This window comes from Aristolochia californica, unplaced genomic scaffold (assembly GCF_029961685.1).
Source record: "Aristolochia californica isolate CCGP_79_NKW_82.1479 unplaced genomic scaffold, dmAriCali1.0.hap1 SCAF_5, whole genome shotgun sequence".
Taxonomy (NCBI): Eukaryota; Viridiplantae; Streptophyta; class Magnoliopsida; order Piperales; family Aristolochiaceae; genus Aristolochia; species Aristolochia californica.
Genome location: NW_027182214.1, coordinates 45,405,546 through 45,423,708, shown reverse-complemented (window position 1 = coordinate 45,423,708; position 18,163 = coordinate 45,405,546). Strand labels below are relative to the sequence as shown.

The window sequence follows — 18,163 nt, the reverse complement described above, 5'->3', positions numbered from 1 at the left end:
TTGCCAACAACTCTCTGGTCTGGAATCTGATTCATAAACCATCTCTTGTTTCCGAAATTGCTGACTTATCCAACGCCCGGGATAGGATAGGATCCTGTGCAGGAAAGTTCCATTTGACAAATGGGGCAAAGGGAAATACTAATATGTGTTTATTTTTCTTACAAGTGCTGCATCCTCTTAAAGAATTCGCCGACAAGAATTAATGGCGGACCTCTCAGTCGTTCCCTCCCGAATTCCATTTTTACGACTGTAGAACGATTGAAGAAGATGACGAGGAAAGAAGGACCAATAGGTACTTGATTCTACCTCTCCACCTCATCAATGAGCACAGTGCATCTGCGCTGTCCAGAGGTTGCAGCAAGCAGCAGACAAGACCCTCTTCAACATAAAAGCTTCAAAGCGCGTCTCTCATTGTATAACTACTGTAGGAGGAAATGTATGCCGTACTGAAATCTGAATGGACGGCACAGCAAGGCAGACTCTTTGCCATGGAATAACTAAGGTGTTTTAACTGGTATTTATTGTGATGTTAATGGTTACAGCCAGCATATGCAGTGGTAGGTCCTCCGCCATTACTGGCTACCAGTGTCGAATTACTCACAATGCAGTAGAAATTGCTACAGTAATGGCCTGCAACTTACACTAGGCTACGGAACAAAAAAGAAGAACTTTTCTAAGTTATAAGCTCGTTTCGGATCCATTCCATCTATGTGAAACAAGTAACTTTACAAGAAGATTGCACAGCATAATTTCCATCTGGTCTTCGGAAGGAGCACACGTTTAGCAGAAAAAAAGAAAGTCCAAAACGTGGCTACTCTGATAGGAGGGTCCGCACTGCAGCAAAAATGAAATTGAAGAGAGATTAGTAAACTAGAAGTGCCTTTTAACCTTCAGGAAGTAATCTTTTTTCACTCTTGACCACTATGTTTTGTTCTCTGTGTCAAAACTATGTAACAGGAAAAAGAAGAAGATTATCATAGGATCAACCAATGACAGAATAGAAAAATGGAGAAACAAAAATAATTGATGATTACCAGCATACATAAATATGCAGCACCTTCCTACACAATTGGACTCACTGTTCTATTGTGTAATTAATGTACATGGCATGACCCGAAGGCTATCCATCCAATGCAACATGGTTGGCTCTTCAAGTACACCTTGAAGGCCTACTTTTGGTATTTGTTTCATGTGTGTCATCCTTTGTTGCAAGGGCAAAGTTTTGGATTCATCCAGATACAGAAAACATCTAAACCATATGTAAAATGGGCCCAAACATTTACACTTAAATTGCCAGTAGAATATGTAATATATATCCTTAATTCTGTTGAGGTTCTTACCGAGCACTCTGTGAATCCATGGGAGGCCTCGTGTACTGCATCTTACGAGCTTGGATTGCATTTCAAATTGTTATAGACCGGATGAATCCCAGCTATCATAGACTGCCTTAATAATTTTTGCATGTAGTACAGCTCCTGAGCAAGCAATTATACCTCTGTCAAGGCCTTCAAGGTATACACCTCTTGAGAAATCTAATGGACGTCCCCCAGCATCAGTGACCACACCACCAGCCTCTTGTATTATAACAACTCCAGCCGCATGGTCCCATATTTTCTCTTTGTATCCAGCCTTTGCAAACTTCATAAAAATTTCTGCATCACCCCTAGCAATGGCAGCATATTTCACCATACTATACACACGCAAAGGCTGTTTTCTGCCATTCGACAACAATGAATTAAGAGAACTTCCAAAATAGAAAGCTCTAATATGTCAAATTCGTTTCTCAAACTTGTGCATGCTGAAAACCAGTATAAAAAAAGTAATTGAAAAGCATTATTGGATCCTTTGAGATATGATGGTTACGATAGAGATTCATATTTTGTTGTTGATCCTCCCCATGGTTTCTTATATTATTCCAAAGGAACCGTGAGCTTATTTCCAAGATCCAGAAAAATTTCACAAAGAAATGCATGCAACCACACCAAGAAGTAAAAAAAGCTTTTGAAAAACAGATTTCAGTCAAACCAGAGGTTAGAACAATGATTTAAACTAAAAAGAATGATGATGCACAGACTTCAACTAAAAATAAGTGATGAATGCACAAACTTTAACCCAACAGTGTGGGCCACTCCTGCTGTAAAGGAATGGCTTGAGTTGGCCTTCTCAACCGGTTCACAGAAAGTAGCCAAAGCTGGATCATCAACTGCAGACACCCGAATTTCCCTTGCAGAGTTTGGCCTTACAAGCTCTGCACCATCATGGACCAGACGTTGCATCCAAGCCTCACGTGCCCCTCTGAGTGCATATATAACACAACCTTTATCCCAAGATTCTGAACTCGGAGGCGATAACTTTGACATCATCCTGTAATAACGGTGGTGGTAATTGAGCCACTCCTTTTTCATTGGGTAGTTTGGACACCCTAAGACTCCAAGGATGACTTCTCCATCTTCTATCATGGCAAGGGCTATGGCATATTGGTCTCCACGTACAAATCCTAAGGTCCCATCAACTGGGTCAAGGACCCAATATCTCCCCGAGGGTCCACCTTTTGAGTTACATTTGCTGATGGCTTCAAGGACCTCTGGTGCTCCAAGGGATTTCTTTGGACTTAATAATCCATATTTTGGTGCCTCAGATAGACACTCGTTCACAGTGCTGACGACTGACTCCAATAGGCGAACTGAATCTGACTTAGAGAGTGTTTGAACATCCTCTTCAGCAATGATGGCTACATTTTTAGGACCAAAATACTCAGACAGCACCCAGCTCACTGTTGCTTGGACACTCCAATCTATTTGTAAAGAAAACCGGAGAGAGACAATTTAGATAGTGTAATACCAATCCTCAATGACTGCATAAATATGAATTTACAACAGGTGAACAGAAGGAATCCATGGCGAAAAGTTCTCATGTTATGTGTGTGTGTATTGGTGTGCCACCTCAAGCCAGGTTAAAATTATAGTTTCCTTTCTTGTTTGCTAGTCGCAGAGAATTCAGAAAAGTAGAATTCACTTGGACATTTTTGTAATTCTCTTGTTAATATAAATACGTCTTTATAAAAAAAAATAAAAAATAAAAACATTGGACATTTTACTAAGTAGGGTGATATTCCAAGAAACAAACAAATAAACAAATCAGATTCAAAATAGTACTATATCATGTATACAAGATAGAAGAAATAGTAGGTCAAACACAAACACAGGATGAAACACAAAGCTGCTTTAGTATACAGCATACTAATACAAACTAAGCAAGAACCAGACATCCTATGGCATAGTGCTACACACACATACACACACACAAAGATATATTAGGCCAGCAAGGCATACACTAAGTGCCATGAATCAATGGGGCAAGCAAGAAATGCTTAATGCTATAATATGTATCGTGGAAGTAGCTGAAGAATCATAAAACAGCTGGGCATTGAAAGACATCTATGGCTGTATTGCACTCTCCCCTGCAAAATTTCTTAAAAGCCAACAATGCACTCAGAGAACCTTTTAAGAAAGACCCACCAAGAAAACAAGATCGAACTACAGATGGCAGACATATATTTCACAATTAGAGAGGAATCACCAAGCACATTAGCTCATCACGATCATTTCAGACAAAGATTAAGCCTAGTGGACACTAAACAACAGTTAGAAAAAAATAATTCATAGAAGAGACAGAATTGAAATAAAAAAGTATTAACAGAAAATCCCAATAACACTAATCTTACTCTTATCATGTTAAACCTTCACCACATCTAAGCCGTTATCTATTTGGCATTTCACTATCAACCAAAGAACAACTATGGAAGACCAAGAGATAGCTAATAAACAAGTTCAATCAAAATTATTGGCAGCTTAGCTTGTCAATACCAAACCTAGAAACTCTTGACAAATCACGACGCTATTTAGCCATCATAACGAAATGTAAGTAAAACAACCTCATTAACCCCTGCAGCATTTCCACCATCAATCGATTAAACAGAAAGAAGGCATTCAATGGAAACAGAAAATGCTCATCCATTTTAAACCATTGCCCAAGGAAATAATCCACAAAAAACATATCAGCAAACAGATTAAAAACGTTCTGTCAATAAAATCGAAGAGAAAGAAAAAGCATAAAAAAAAAAACGTAAATGAAAGATCATCGTACACTCACCTGCAACTGTAACAGGTGAATTATCATCCTTAGATTTAACCTGATCGTGGGTCTTGGATAACAATCTGTCCTGGACCGTTTGACAGAGAGAGCACGCCATCTGAACCACTCGAATCGCCACGTCCAATTCCCTGGAGTAATTCTCACCCTTGAATGTCTGAAATCTCAAGTTTTCGTTCTCCATTTGGGAGGAGGTATGAAACCCAAGAAGCACAGAAGGGGTTCCTGACAGACCCACTTTGGCGCGGGAGGGTGTGGCTCTCATACGAGCAAACGCGACTCCGACATTTTTGGAGAATCCAGCGCGCCCACCTTCTTCTGCCCTCGAAACACCGCGGGGAAGTTTGGTAGCAGAGTGGTGGGCGCCAATTATATGCATCGAAGGTGAGATCAATAAATTATATATTTTTATATACCTTTAGATGATCTGGAAGACTGAATTGCGCTACAAATTCCGCCACATGCTCAGGGCCTAGGCTTCAGAAAAGTCTTACACAAGAAACGGCGGACAGAGATCGAGTCGCACAGATGCGCTGCGTCGTTTGACCAGTCGCAGACAGAAATAGTTAACATCTCTGAAGGAGGTCGAGTGTCGATGGGCTCGCTTTCTTACACATGAAATCGGGTAATATTACTATTCATATGAATACTTAAAAATTAAATATATATATATATAAATATTATACGTTCAATCTACTTGATTCACTATCCTATTATTTCTTTTTTTTCTATTTTTTATATTATTTAAGAGTCTTCTTTAAGAAAAAAGTCCAAAGGTCGGTCTCGTGTGACTGACTCTTTTACTCCCGTTTTTGTCCTATTGATTACGTCCTCGCTCATCATATATGAATAGAAAAGGGCACTCCCCTAGTCTAAGAATAAATTATTTAAAATTAAGTTGATTTTTATTTAAATAATTTGAATTTGAGATCGACCGACCCTAGCCTCCAACCTAAAATTGTAATCGAACTCGAACCTAATAATTTTAATCGAGTTCGAGCTTAACCTATATTTACTACTCTATATAAAATATATGTCAAATAAATTATATATAAAATTATGTATATAATTAAAAAAAAAAGATAGGGGAAGTTCAGGATTGAATTTCAATAATAGATTATAATGCACTAATATTAATCTTTTTTACTCTAAATGTTTCTATCTTATTTTGTAATTTTTTAATTTGGCCATAAATTTACTATGGCCTCCTTAGTGCCCCTAGTTGAAAATTTATATTCTTGATAAAACATAGAAATGTTTTTCCTATGATACATATTTTCAAAAAAAACTTTAAATAAAATCCTATTACTATTAGTGACTTATTAGAAAATTATAAGAAATATTTTAAAATTTTCTTAGGAAAGTTAAATGGATCTCTTATTGCCTCTTCTAGGTAAATAAATAAGAATTAATAATCAATCTAATATATTACTATACTTATTAATAATTTTTTAATCAAATAAAATGTCAAACACAGAATATCTATAAAAATTGCCTCATGTTAAAAGTATTACAGCATCAACTTTCAAATATTTATTCAAAAAACTTTCTATATGATTTTCTAGCCCATCTTGGCATGAAAAATCTTGCTTAGAAAATTATATGACTTTTTTAAATAAGATTTTTCAATTAAAAAAATATTTACAAAAAACATTAGACACTAATAGTCCCTAGAAACTTATTTCTACTAAAATATATTTTCAATTTCAATTTTTTCAAATTTTTTTATTTTCACTTTATGATGCGAAATCATCGAGGGGGGGGGGGGGGGGGCTGCGTCAATGGTGACGGAAACAAAAATTACTACAGACGAGGGGGAAGAAATCGAGCGGCAACGAAAAGGTAGAAGACAACCGATGAGGTAGCTATCGATGCCAACAGAGGTAGCCATAGCAGCGCCCGACGGTGACGAGGGGAACTTTGCTCTCGCTCCTGCTCCGCTCGGCGCTCCGGTCCGACTCCCCCGAATCACGTGCCGACTCAGTTAAATTAATGAGCTGACTCGCGAGCTTTCAAGCTGAGCCTCGATATGGTCAAACTCGGCTTGTTAATTTAAACAAGCCAAACACAGATCTCAAACTCGGCTCGAGATTCACGTATACTCAATTGAACCGAGCCAGAATCAAGTCGACTCGGTTCAAAGCCACCCCTACTCGTTCCCACTTCGTTATCCTTTTGGAGTCATATGATTTTCAATTTCATGTTTCACGCTTCATGATTTATGTATCCTTCTATCTCACTTCAACTCGGTTCTTGAATGGTGTCTTGGACTAGGATCTAGGATCTAGTTAGCTTTTCAATATGTATCAAAGACCTGATTTGGAGATCCGAGTCGACTCGCTGCAAAACAAGGGAATCATTCATGACTCTCGGTTCATGAACTGAAACTTACAGCCATATATCAATTCCATTAACAGTACTCAGTTAGTTATTTAAAAATTCTGACAAGATGCTTCCTGCGTTCACCTCCACGTCTCTTTGCTTCTGTTGCCTCTGTTTTTTAAACAAAACTCAATCACAAATCTCCACGTTTCTGTTTGGACCTGCTTTCTTTCTTTTTCGTTCATTGCACCTGCGTCCATTTCTGCTTTCCTCGCACTTTTTCTTTCGCTCAGTGGAGTAGAGACTGGAGAGAGAAGGGTAGAAAATAAGATTCCCGTCTGCTACAAATGCCCATGTGATGCATATGATCATTCCCGTTACCAAAATGCCCCTTCGTGTTCCGTCTTCGTCTACCCTATATATAAGCCCCCCCTTCGTGTTCATCTTCTTCATCGGGCTTTCCATACCAGAGGCGGAGTTCTATACGGTGGAGTTTCTTGCTCTCGAAAGGAAGGTGAAAATGCCTGGAAGAAGGGAGATGGCGGGGAAATGCGCGGTACCCAGCACGGGCAGGCTTATTCCCAAGAGGGGTCAGGTGAAGGCTGCGATTGTTGTCGGCTTGGCTCATTCGTTTGCTTCTATCTTCTCTATCAACCGCCGCAGCCGTTCTGGCCCGCACGTTATCTGAGGTGGCGCCGCTTGGGTATTTGGGTTCGATTCCACAAGGCTGCCGGAGCTGTGTCGATCTCGGTTTCTGGATTTTGTGGCGATTGTGGATGGTTTGGAGGGAGTTGTCAATTTTAAGACTTCTCAGATGTAAAAAGGCAGGAGTTTTTTAGTTTGCCTTTTGGTGTTTGGATCTCTTCTATATTACTGACTTGAGTCTTTGGTATCTGTACTGTTTATTTGTAGAGCAACATACACAGATTGTAATGGTTAGAATAGTTTTATCTTAGTGTATATATGGTTATCCTTGTTTTGATCTCCATTTTTCACCTGTTAATTATATATGGAGCCGTTTTTTCCGTTGAAGGCTGAAAACTCAGCTAGAGGTGTCAGCTTCAAATATAATTGCTCTTTCTTAGGTTTTTGATTTACAATCAACTTTAACAGTTCCCTGAGTCAATTCCATGACCTGAAACTCAAATTAACCTCGACTGACAAATCATCTCCTTTTTCAAACCTTAACGGGAGGGAGAATCACCGTCGGGTTTTGCAGAGTTTATCTGAAACACTGCAGGCTCAGAGCTGAGATGGTTTCGGATCTTGGAACTTTCCTCTGCTTTCACATCAATAAACAAACACGGACACCTAATTCCTCTGCTCTTACTGCTATTTGCTCAAGGTTCCGGAGGTGCTCCAAAGAATTTAATGAGAACAAATACTTCAAACTATCACTATGATCCACATTCAAATTCTTTAGATTTCTCGAAGTGGGCATACCTTCACAAATATTGCCCTCATGTTGGGCATACCTTCACAAATATTGCCCTCATGTTGGGCAGGTCATGATGCTCCAATGACTCTTGGAAGAGACGATCCCTTCCATTGCAGTACCGAATGGAACATTCATTCAAGTCAAAGTCTTGATATGCACCGTAGCTGTGACAATTGAACGACGTCATGGCATCTCTTTATGACCGAGTCTTCAGTGTTGTCAGGGAGCAAGAGAGGTCTCTCAAAGCCACTAATGTGATAAGTTCTACAACTTCACTGGACACAAAACAAAAGCAAAAATGTTCGACGTCCTACATTGAAGTAGAAGCTTGTAAGGATTCTCCAGTGCCCAGTTCTAACATAATCAGAGAAGGTATGCAAGTCCAGAAAAGAGGTTTTTAAGTCTGGCTAGTTTGGTCAGTCTTGTGATCTCGTCCATTCCAGCAGCTCCCACAGAAGAGCTCTTGAAATCAGATGATGAAAGACAAAATCTTCCATACCATCAATCTCCGTAGTTGAACTTTTCAGTACTTCCAAGGCATTCCTCCAGAACCTATCATCACCGACTTCCCTCATAGCTCATACCACAGTGACGAGTGTGAGTAGCAAATGCCCTCATTCTTTTACTACAAGCTCTGCAATCTGTTCAGTTTCTGAGGCAAGCACCAGTCCCTTGAACAACCGCCATGCTTCCTCATTGTAGGCAAGTTGTTATAATTAACTTACAACCAGTACTTGTGTTTGTTTCAGGGATTCACACTTGTTCCAAAGAAAATGAAGCCCAGATATCATGTAATATGAGTACAATCTTCTTCCTTCTCGTCGAAGCTGCATATAGTTCTGCTCATTTCATCTTCAATGTCATTATAAGTCTATCTCCAATTTGTGATTTCTCTAAGCTTAAATCTTTGGACACAGACACTCATATGACACTGTTAAAGGTTGCATTACCAACTCCCACCAAGCCATAGATGCCAATTTTTCCAACTACAAGATTCATCAACTACTGCTAAATCATTTCTATGGTTCTCTGTTCTGATGTATTGGCCACTTATGTTGCAATAGGAGGAGCTTGTTCACTTCCTGCCAAAATTTCAGGTAGTAATCCATCTTGAAACAGACCCTTCTCCTTTAGCTCATCCACCTCCTTAAAATGTTATGACGACCAATTTCCCCTGCTTCATCAGTGACCAGTAATTGGGAAAACAGAGGTAAGGTTTGCTCTCTGTGTACTCTCCTTCTAATTTGTCCACAGTACTTGTTATATGCTCTAGGTTGTTTAGCCATACTTGTACTTGATTTTTAGGCTTCTTTCCTGACTGCAATTCAGCTACATGCAGTGTCATCCTTATATCTTTTTCTCTACTTACCCAGGTCTTCCATGTTGCCTTTGACATTTTCCTCGAACTATGGGTGCACATAAACATCTTTCAAACTCGATGGTTTGTCCAAAAGTCTTCCATTCAACTGCAAAAACGAAAACGAGGGGAAATATGATTTTAGGAAAAATATAAGCAACATTAACTCTGGTTAATTTGGTTGGGGAAGTCAGGACTGCTTCAGTGAAAAAATGTCAACTGTCACTTGCTTTTAGAACAAACAGATACATACAATTCAATCTACTCAAGTTTCTTTCATTAAATTCAACTAAGATCTACAAAAGAGATGGAAAACGAAGCTCAAGTTTTGGTCCTCAGAATACCAAGGAAATTTCCCAGGATGAAGATGCAAGATGATGATTTGAAAAGCTCTATTCAATTTTCCACCAGACAAAGTTCTTTGCTTTAAATAAGCTCAGATGTCAGAATATAAGAGGGCATCAGAATCTAAATCCAGACGGAATAATCAGCCCCAAGTGGATGTCTGAAGAGGATAAATAGAGGCAGACAAATACGATCTCAATGGCTTTCGACTCTGAAAGGAAAATGAGCCATTTACCTACCAGCCAATTGACTAAATTTAAAAATAATATCATCTTATGGGATGAAACAGTAACTGGGCAGAAGCAACGCATCCAATTCCGTCGTCCTTCTGTATCCTTGTTTTGGTTTCAGCTGATCCATCAAATAAGGCTTTAGTAATCGAGCCAGAAAAATCTATTTCCACTTTTGCGGTTTAAGATACCCTTTTACTGGATTATTGTAGGTTTTGTGATTCCTATTTGTCGAACAGGCATCTTGGCGATCCCAAGCTCATCTCTTCAGGAGGTGCAGGCATCATAAAGTAAATAAAAAACCAAAACAATTACCCTAAGTCTATCTGGCTTCTGTAATATCAAAATCAGCTGAGAAACGGAATGAAGCAGGAATCTGGCATGAGAAGAGTAATCAATACTAAAATAAATCGAAAAAACACAAAAGACAAATTGTTTACAGAAGTTCCAAGAGAAACCAAGGAAATTACACGCAGATTGAAGACGAAACATAGCAGGAAACCCGAATTGATTTAATGTCAGCAAGGCTCCACGCTACATGATTACTCTGGGGCATCTGTGGTTATAAATGAGAAGAAAGAGACGCACAGACCCATGAGAGGCTAGGCCATTTTAGCGCTTCTGCCAGCTTAGTAGATTCATGGCGTCTCCAGTGCAGGTGACCTTTGGAGGTTCTGTGCCCGTGCCTAACGTACAAGAGCTGGCAAAGATATGGTTAGACCACATTCCACCTCGTTTCGTGAGGACTGACCAGGAGGGTCCCTTCATTTCAGCCGATTCTTCTCTCCCCACAATCCCGGTCATTGACATGCAGAGCCTTCTTCACGGGGGCAACGGCTCTTCGGAGTTTGAGAGACTGCGTTCCGCTTGCACCAACTGGGGCTTCTTTCAGGTACGAAATTCACATATTTCGATCCTCCTAACACCGGAAGAGCGAATCATTAATTTCCAGTACTCTCGCTGTGATTGCAGTTGATAAACCACGGAATGAGCTCGGCGGTGATTGAGAAAATGAAGCGAGAGGTCGAAGATTTCTTCAAACTGCCATTAGCAGAGAAGCAGAAGGTCGCACAGCATCCAGACGATGCAGAGGGATACGGACAAACATTCATCACATCTCATGAGCAGAAACTGAACTGGGCCGATATGCTCTTCGTCACCACCAACCCAGCCAACATGATAAAGCCCCGGATTTGTGATAATCTCCCCAAGTCTTTAATGTGGGCCGATTGGATGTCATCCTTTCTTCCTGTATCATCTTTGATGGAAAATAAAACGCCACCCAGCGTATTAACCGTCTTTTGCTTTCCTGCTGCAGAGAAGCCATGGAGGCTTACACGTCGGGCTTACGAAAGCTGGGCTTGACCATCTTGGAGCGGTTAGCTGAAGCTCTAGGTATGGCAGTGGGAGAGATGAGAGAGCTTTTCGAAGATGGGTATGAGGGCCTGCGGATGAACTACTACCCTCCATGTCCTCGGCCGGACCTCGCCATTGGTTCACACATTCACTCGGACACTACCGGGCTCACCATCCTCCTTCAGGTCAATGAGACCAATGGCCTCCAGGTACGGCACGGCGGCAAATGGGTTCCGGTGAAGCCTCTCCCGGATGCTTTTATAGTGAATATCGGAGACATGTTGGAGGTAGTCACACAAGGAGTACCTCTCTTCGATCAGTTATTACTATAGAGATTCGAACAGTCCGTTGAATTCCCATATTTTTTGTTTTCTGGGTGGCAGATAATAAGCAACGGAGAGTATCACAGCGTAGAGCACCGGGCAACAGTAAACATGGATCATCACAGGATCTCCCTGGCTATGTTCTTCAACCCGAAGCTGGCGGCTGAAATCGGGCCTGCCCGGAGTCTCATCAGCCCCGGAATTGCTCCACAGTTCAAAAGGATCACAGTGGAAGAATTCTTTAAAGATTTCTTTGCCCAATTGATTAAAGGCAAGTCGTTCGTCGAAAGCATGAGGATAAAGAATTTGGCTTAGCAGGCTTGCATCGATCAATTAAGGATCGTCTGTTTAGTTTTTTTGGAACTCCGATAATCGTCATTAGTTGTACCATCGTTGTCATAAGATGATTGGACATGATATAGGTCATTGCGAGTTTTCAAAATGAAACTCTGTCAGTCATGGAAGATTCCCAGAATAATGCTGGTTTACAATGCGATAATATAGTTTAGAGGTGATCTGGTGAGACAGATGCCAAACCGCATTATATTCCTTATCATTAGATTCCTTATCAAGAACATAAATTTCACATAAAATTTGCACAGGAGTTGGCGAGTTATTGACGATGATACAGAATATATAACTTTTAAATCTTTTTTTTTGTTGCTTTTGACATTCAAGAGTAAAATTTTACAGGACTTGGGCACTGATGCTAAAGGCAGGCCACGAAGAAAAAGAATATCCAATTAAGTATCCAGCCGAATTACCCAATCTTAGTGATATCTCGACCAAATACAAGTGTGGTAGCCCAATTGACGGCCACGTAGAACCTATTCCTCCAGCTTATTACGCGTGTCAGATAAGCAGAACGCCAGATCAACCAACTAACAAATCCCGCAAGGGTTAGCCCCTTGGCATCCTGTCGATGAAACCAGAAGCAATTCATTAGTTTCTTCTTCTGTATATGGATCCTCCTCCCTAAGCTAATGAAGCAGGACTAGGAAAAGATTACCTTGCTCTCCCTTAGATCAACTAATGCTTTGTAACGTCCCACAGATGCCATACTTCCGAGGTGTTTGTAGACAAAAGGGTCGCCGAGATGGATCCCTTTAGCCTTGAATTCTTTGCCACCTCTCTGGTTGCCCATTCTGGTAAAAAGCTCGGCCAAGTATTTGCCTTGTCTCTCCGCGACCTGCAACAAATCTTCTTTATTATTGCAAGGCAAGATTAAAAATCTTGTTGTGAGGATTGGAAATAAAAGAATTAAAAGAGTAGGACCTGAGCTAGAGCCGGAAGCACTGGCCTCCCCGTCTGTTCAAGGAAACCAGCACAGTCCCCAACCGCAAATACGTCTTCTACTGAAGGAACACGCAGCCACTCATCTACTCCAATCCTGGGTAATAAGCTTATAGTTAGTGCCAAACCCAGAAGAGTCAATTTCAGAGAGAAAGCAATGTTAGTCCAAGCATTTGCAAAATATACCTTCCTCCAGGAGACCTGGGAAGGTTTAGTGATTTCACAAACTGTGAAGGGCCGACTCCTGTAGACCAGACAAGTAGGCCGTAAGGGACGATGGTCCCGTCACTGAGAATAATGTTCTTCGACTGGACCTCTTTCACTATGCCCCGCACAAGACGAACACCAGTCTGACATGAATTCAAGCACACCCAGTTACTCATCTGTTTTCATTTTTTTTTTTCACAAAATATATTGTGAGCAATTGGCTAAACTAATTAATCACCTTGGTTAAGTGATTGGTTGCATATTGCCTCAATCCAACATCAAATGATGATAGGATATCATTTGCCTGTTTAAATAAACAAAGCTCAACATTAGTTCCAGGTCATTCTGTTTTGCTAAAGTTTAAAACTTAAATCTCACTGCATGAATATATACCTCAATAAGGGTGACCATGATATCATCTTTCACATGAGAATACCTTTCTCGAACATCTCTCATAATAAAATCACTCAACTCGCCACTGAATTCAACCCCAGTTGGTCCACCTCCGACCACAACACAATGCAGAAGGCGCTTCCTTTCTTCTTCTGATATGCCTATAAAAATATACATATAGAAGCATGTAAATGACAAAAAAAAAAAAAAAAAAAAAAACTAGAGAATTGAGCTGAATAACCAACACTAGAATGGAAAAAAAATTGCAACTCATAAGCAAAACTTACCAGGATTTACAGAGAGCATCAGATTCAACAGAAGCTTCTTCCTTATTTCCTGAGCATGAGCTACTTCCCGGAGAAAAATGGCATGTTCCTCCACTCCTTTGATGTTGAAAGTTGAGGGCTCAGCTCCCGCTGCAATGACCAGCTTGTCATATGCAACACTGAATGGGTATGGTTCATTAGGTAACCCTGCGTTGCTAATCGTCTCACAGTAAACCTACATCGACAAACAGGTCTCAATTCACTTGCTCATTAGATCGAAAGAAAGAATAGGAAAGAGAAAGCGATGATTACTTGATGTTTGTCAGTGTCGATCCCTGTGCAATTAGCCAGGTAAAAGTATGATTGAGGGGCCTTTGCCAATGCAGGCTGTATATGAATAACAGGCTCTGCCACTGATCGGAACTCGAGGGTTCCAACGCAGGTGGAAGCAAGAAGCGGTGTGAAAACCATATGATTTCGAGGGGAGACGCAAACGACATCGTACAGCTTTGTATTCAATCCTTTCAGCAACCTGCAAGCGGCCCATCCGCTACCCAAGACGACAACTCTCGGCTTCTCGTGAGACTTCGTCGGCCCCAACCCTGGCAGAACATGGGTATCAAAATCGGAGTCTGACTCCTCCATAACCGGCTCTGCCGATGAATATTGGTATCTCGACTGCTGTCCCGTTACTCTGTTTACAGAGCTCATTTGATCATGTATTCTGGCACCCAAAAGAGAATTCAAACCGCAGTTCGTCGTATAATTGGACAGTGAAGACAAGAAGTGCTTTCCAGCGGGCAAATCGTGGTAGAGCATGTCTTTCTGAACAATATAACTGGTAAGGAAACTTTTCGATGAGCGAATTCTAGTTATCTTCAACAACGCCATGCTTCACTCTTTTGCTTTTGAGAATCACTACGTTTCCGCGACTGTTGAAATCTGGTCAGAGAAGAGAGAGCTTTAATAGGAAGAATGAACAACAATGTAAAGGGGAGGCTATTTTGTAGAGGAACAGTATCTACGCCGTTCAGGAGAGAAAGAGGAAGGTAATTTAATTATTCTCTGTTGGAAGATGCTACTCAAGACTCCAGAGTTAACGACGATTATGTCGGTTAACACGGGCAAACGTTGCATACGAAGCATCAATAGGGAACATAGAGAAGCCAACATAGCGGCGCCTCAGCAGAGTGTGTACACAGAGATCAGTGGCGGTAAGCGAAAGGCATGAACTTCCAAGACATGCGGAAAAGACACAAGAGTTTTCGAACTGAAACACGCGCAAATTGGTGGATCGGGACTTTGGAAGCTCCTCCATCGGAAAGGTCTGTTAAAAAATGTCAAGGGATCGTTCAGGACCTGCAGGCGCCAGATGGGATTTTAATCACATCCAGACTACAGACCAAAGATATCAAACGAAGAATCCTTGGAGCTTGGTGGAAGGAAACGGGGCAATTTACCTCCCCCCCCCCCAAAAAAAAAAAAAAAAAAGAAAGAAAGAAGAAAACAGAGGAGAGAAAAGGAAGGGTTTGATATAAAAACAGGGGAAGATACGGAAAGGAAGAAGCGAAGAAAAAGGAAGATGAAAAGAAAAAAGTTAACAACACAGCAGAATCCAAGTCTACAAGAATGTTAATCGCAAAGTATCACATTCAATAGACATTGTTGCAAAGAAATCCGAAAAGACAATTCAGTTCGTGTCCGGTTTGGTAGTAATCGCCTACCTCAGTCAAATCGAGGGCAAAAGGCAAGTTCTTTGCTTCAGTGATCTTTGAAATCCCTGTTACAGCAAAACCGAATCTTCTGTAAATCAAGAGAACATCAACCCACCCAAAACTTCACATATGTGAATCATTTCAGACAAAATCCCGGAAAATAAAGAAAAAACTAATGCACTACCAAGGTATTTCCATGTCAACAGCCAAATTTCTGGTACTGTAAAATATCGATATGAAAACTACTAAACGAGGCATATTCCACAAAACCGATCCAAAAGAAACGTTATCAGTATTGATTTCCATGCCATTTATGCACCAAATGAACATCAAACAACGCTTCCACAGGAAAAAAAAAAACTACAGAGATCAATACCTACAAGCAAAAGTAGCAGTAACAACAATACCTTTTACACAGCTTCAACTTAAGATTCAGAAGCTCATAAACCCGTGACAGAGCTTAGCTCAAACATCGTGCAGCATTACACATAAAAGCAAAATAATCCTAAAACAAGTAGGCTCTCATATAATGGGAGAAAAAAATGAAAAAGTAATAGCAGCATAGCAAAACTTACTCAAATAATTGATGCATGAATCAGGAATCCATCATTTCTAATAATCAAAATCTTCCTGCTTCACTTGAGCAGCACTCAACCAGAGCAAGATACTTGGGCGGCGCTCTTCTGATATTTGTTGTAGGTCAAAGTTGGAGACGTAAAAAATAAAAAAATAAAGGCGCGAGAACGGAATCCCGAGATCTAACTTGGCGAGGAAGGCGTCCAAGGGGTGGTCGATCTCGATTCTCGAACACTGCGCCTTCTTCACCAGGCGTATATAGATCCAGGAATCGGTGGAAAAGCACGTGTTTAAATTCCAAGAAACAGGGAGCTGATTACTGAAAATTCAAAGAAGCAGAGTCGGATTTATATTTTTCCGCCGCCTCGCATATTCGATTAATCGATTCCATCCAGAGCCGAACAGTTCCCGAGTATCGGGACCAAACTGCGGCAATCAACTTATGACACACGACGCAACTTGACCTAGTGACACGGACCTAACTGGAATCAATGAAATCTTAGGTAATTTGCAGACTCAAAATTAACTGAAGACTCGCCCGAGTTACCCATCCGATTCGTCCCTGTTCGGATTCCAATTTTCCAGTTTTTCAGGTATGCTTAACATTAAGCTAATGAGATTTTGAGAAAGACGACGACTTCCTATTCAATGAGTACCGGTATTATTAGCCAAAACCAGTGCCATAAATTCGAAACGGGAACCTCGACTGTTCGAATTTGTTCAACTGCAAAGGCCAATTCCCCCTCTTTCTCTCTCATTTCGCCTTCACCTTCGCCTAACCCATCGCCTCGCTTCGTCTCCTCACCTTCACCTAACCCATCCATCTCCATTGCCATTCACCGTTCGCTTCTTCCCGCCATTGTCGTTCGTCGTTCGCTTCTTCCCACTATTCACCGCCATTCGTCAGAGAGCCTCTCCGTAGCCTTCATCGCCCCTCACCTTTTCCTCGAAAGTCCTTCTCAGTCGATTCTCATTCCCTCCCACCCAACGTCTCCATGCCCGTCGTTGTTCACCGGAGCTCAACCTCTTCCTCAAAAAAGGAAGTCCCTCTCACTCTCGGTCGCGTCTCATACCCACCGATGCCTTTGATTCCCTCTCAATCTTGCCTCCGCTGGCCTTCCTCCGTCCGTCACCTATTCCACGAAAATCCTTCTCAGTCACCTCTCATTCCCTCCCGCCTAGTGTCTCCATCGTCGTCGTCGTTCATTGCTGTTTGGTTGCCATTCCATTGCAAGGCACGAAGCCGCTTAATCAAACTTGCACCTTATCATCAATTTATTTATTTTGCAAAGCTCTTAGAATAATTTTAGCATGAATAGTATGAAATGGATTCCAGACGACTCAATTCTTGGATTTGAGTAGCCAAAGTTGGGCCTCTGCTTATTCATTCCTCTCTCGTTTCATTGTTTGGTATGGGAATAGAATCCGTTAATTTAGTTTGAGTTGAATTTTCAATTGATTTTATGGTGCTTTACTGACAATGAGCTGTTTTAATATGAATTTCCTAGAATAGTATTTTTTACAGCCATTTTGTGAATGATGTTCTTGATTGCAATCATCTTCAGGTTAAATTATTGGTTTTTGTTGATTAACAGAGGCAAGGCTATTGTTGGATTCAACCCAAGATGGGGGTGGCGGGAGGTTACAATAAGGCTTCTGCTCTTTGCATGCATCCATTGATTGCTTTTTCGTCTAAGTTAAACCCTTATATGAACCTCTAGACTGCATAAAGTGAATGGTGCGAGACTAGCTAGGGCCAGGATTGCATGGACCTTGGCCTCCATAGACAAGCCTCAATTCGAGGGAATGATAGATATTTTGCCTGTTAGACAGACTTATCAAATGGCCCACCTTCCTTTCCCTGAACTTTGAAAACGGAGGTCAGCTCATCCGAGATGGGTTGAGACTCACAAACTAGACTTGAGGTAAGTCGGGGAGACTTGCCCATAATAGAACGTCCCACCACCCTACTCCGGCTCTATGTAGAGGAACTGGACGATCATATTTGGTCAAATATCTAGAGAAAAAAGTAGCAACAAGGGATGCTCCTCTCGTCTGTGCAAGTTGAAAAACGCTTCTCTTTGATCATAGCCCCTCAACCTCCGGCCGCCACAATGGTAATCCCTTCTTCTTAATCCACCAAGCATTCAAACAATCAAAATCGCCTGCCAGCATCATGCAGAACACTGG

The 18,163-nt window shown here is 41.0% G+C and overlaps 3 protein-coding genes across 4 annotated transcripts; 1 reads left to right on the top strand and 2 right to left on the bottom strand.

Annotated features, from left to right (window-relative positions):
* Positions 1-494: 494 nt before the first annotated feature.
* On the bottom strand, positions 495-4,666 carry LOC137966029 (3',5'-bisphosphate nucleotidase AHL). The gene is made up of 4 exons (XM_068812471.1): positions 4,153-4,666; positions 2,107-2,794; positions 1,341-1,714; positions 495-834 (listed from the first exon to the last, which is right to left on the bottom strand). The coding sequence occupies exons 1-3, from the start codon at positions 4,529-4,531 to the stop codon at positions 1,411-1,413; spliced, it is 1,371 nt and encodes a 456-aa protein (XP_068668572.1). The 5' UTR covers positions 4,532-4,666; the 3' UTR covers positions 495-834; positions 1,341-1,410.
* A 5,818-nt stretch (positions 4,667-10,484) lies between these two features.
* LOC137965479 (oxoglutarate-dependent flavonoid 7-O-demethylase 1-like) lies at positions 10,485-11,838 on the top strand. Its single transcript, XM_068811742.1, has 4 exons — positions 10,485-10,736; positions 10,817-11,064; positions 11,163-11,487; positions 11,584-11,838. Exons 1-4 carry the CDS (start codon positions 10,485-10,487, stop codon positions 11,836-11,838), a joined length of 1,080 nt encoding a protein of 359 aa, XP_068667843.1.
* A 247-nt stretch (positions 11,839-12,085) lies between these two features.
* On the bottom strand, positions 12,086-16,379 carry LOC137965798 (internal alternative NAD(P)H-ubiquinone oxidoreductase A2, mitochondrial-like). Of its 2 annotated transcripts, none has more exons than XM_068812146.1 (10): positions 15,973-16,379; positions 15,407-15,462; positions 13,995-14,624; positions 13,704-13,917; positions 13,417-13,577; positions 13,262-13,327; positions 13,003-13,166; positions 12,799-12,913; positions 12,533-12,712; positions 12,086-12,439 (listed from the first exon to the last, which is right to left on the bottom strand). In XM_068812146.1, exons 3-10 carry the CDS (start codon positions 14,571-14,573, stop codon positions 12,284-12,286), a joined length of 1,635 nt encoding a protein of 544 aa, XP_068668247.1. In that variant the 5' UTR covers positions 14,574-14,624; positions 15,407-15,462; positions 15,973-16,379; the 3' UTR covers positions 12,086-12,283. The 2 variants fall into 2 exon arrangements, with proteins under 2 accessions (XP_068668247.1, XP_068668248.1); XM_068812147.1 differs by lacking the exon at positions 15,973-16,379 and adding an exon at positions 15,582-15,596.
* Between the last annotated feature and the right edge of the window lie 1,784 nt (positions 16,380-18,163).

Excerpts from the sequence above, each read along its gene's own strand:
- LOC137966029 (XM_068812471.1), bottom strand. The coding sequence starts at position 4,531 with ATGCATATAATTGGCGCCCACCACTCTGCTACCAAACTTCCCCGCGGT. Across the intron at positions 2,795-4,152 it reads TTCACCTGTTACAGTTGCAG|ATTGGAGTGTCCAAGCAACA; the intron begins GTGAGTGTACGA and ends CTTTACAAATAG. Across the intron at positions 1,715-2,106 it reads GCCCACACTGTTGGGTTAAA|AAAACAGCCTTTGCGTGTGT; the intron begins GTTTGTGCATTC and ends GTCGAATGGCAG.
- LOC137965479 (XM_068811742.1), top strand. The coding sequence starts at position 10,485 with ATGGCGTCTCCAGTGCAGGTGACCTTTGGAGGTTCTGTGCCCGTGCCT. Across the intron at positions 11,065-11,162 it reads AATCTCCCCAAGTCTTTAAT|AGAAGCCATGGAGGCTTACA; the intron begins GTGGGCCGATTG and ends TTCCTGCTGCAG. Across the intron at positions 11,488-11,583 it reads ATATCGGAGACATGTTGGAG|ATAATAAGCAACGGAGAGTA; the intron begins GTAGTCACACAA and ends TCTGGGTGGCAG.
- LOC137965798 (XM_068812146.1), bottom strand. The coding sequence starts at position 14,573 with ATGGCGTTGTTGAAGATAACTAGAATTCGCTCATCGAAAAGTTTCCTT. Across the intron at positions 13,328-13,416 it reads TCATGGTCACCCTTATTGAG|GCAAATGATATCCTATCATC; the intron begins GTATATATTCAT and ends TTATTTAAACAG. Across the intron at positions 12,440-12,532 it reads TTGATCTAAGGGAGAGCAAG|GATGCCAAGGGGCTAACCCT; the intron begins GTAATCTTTTCC and ends TTTCATCGACAG.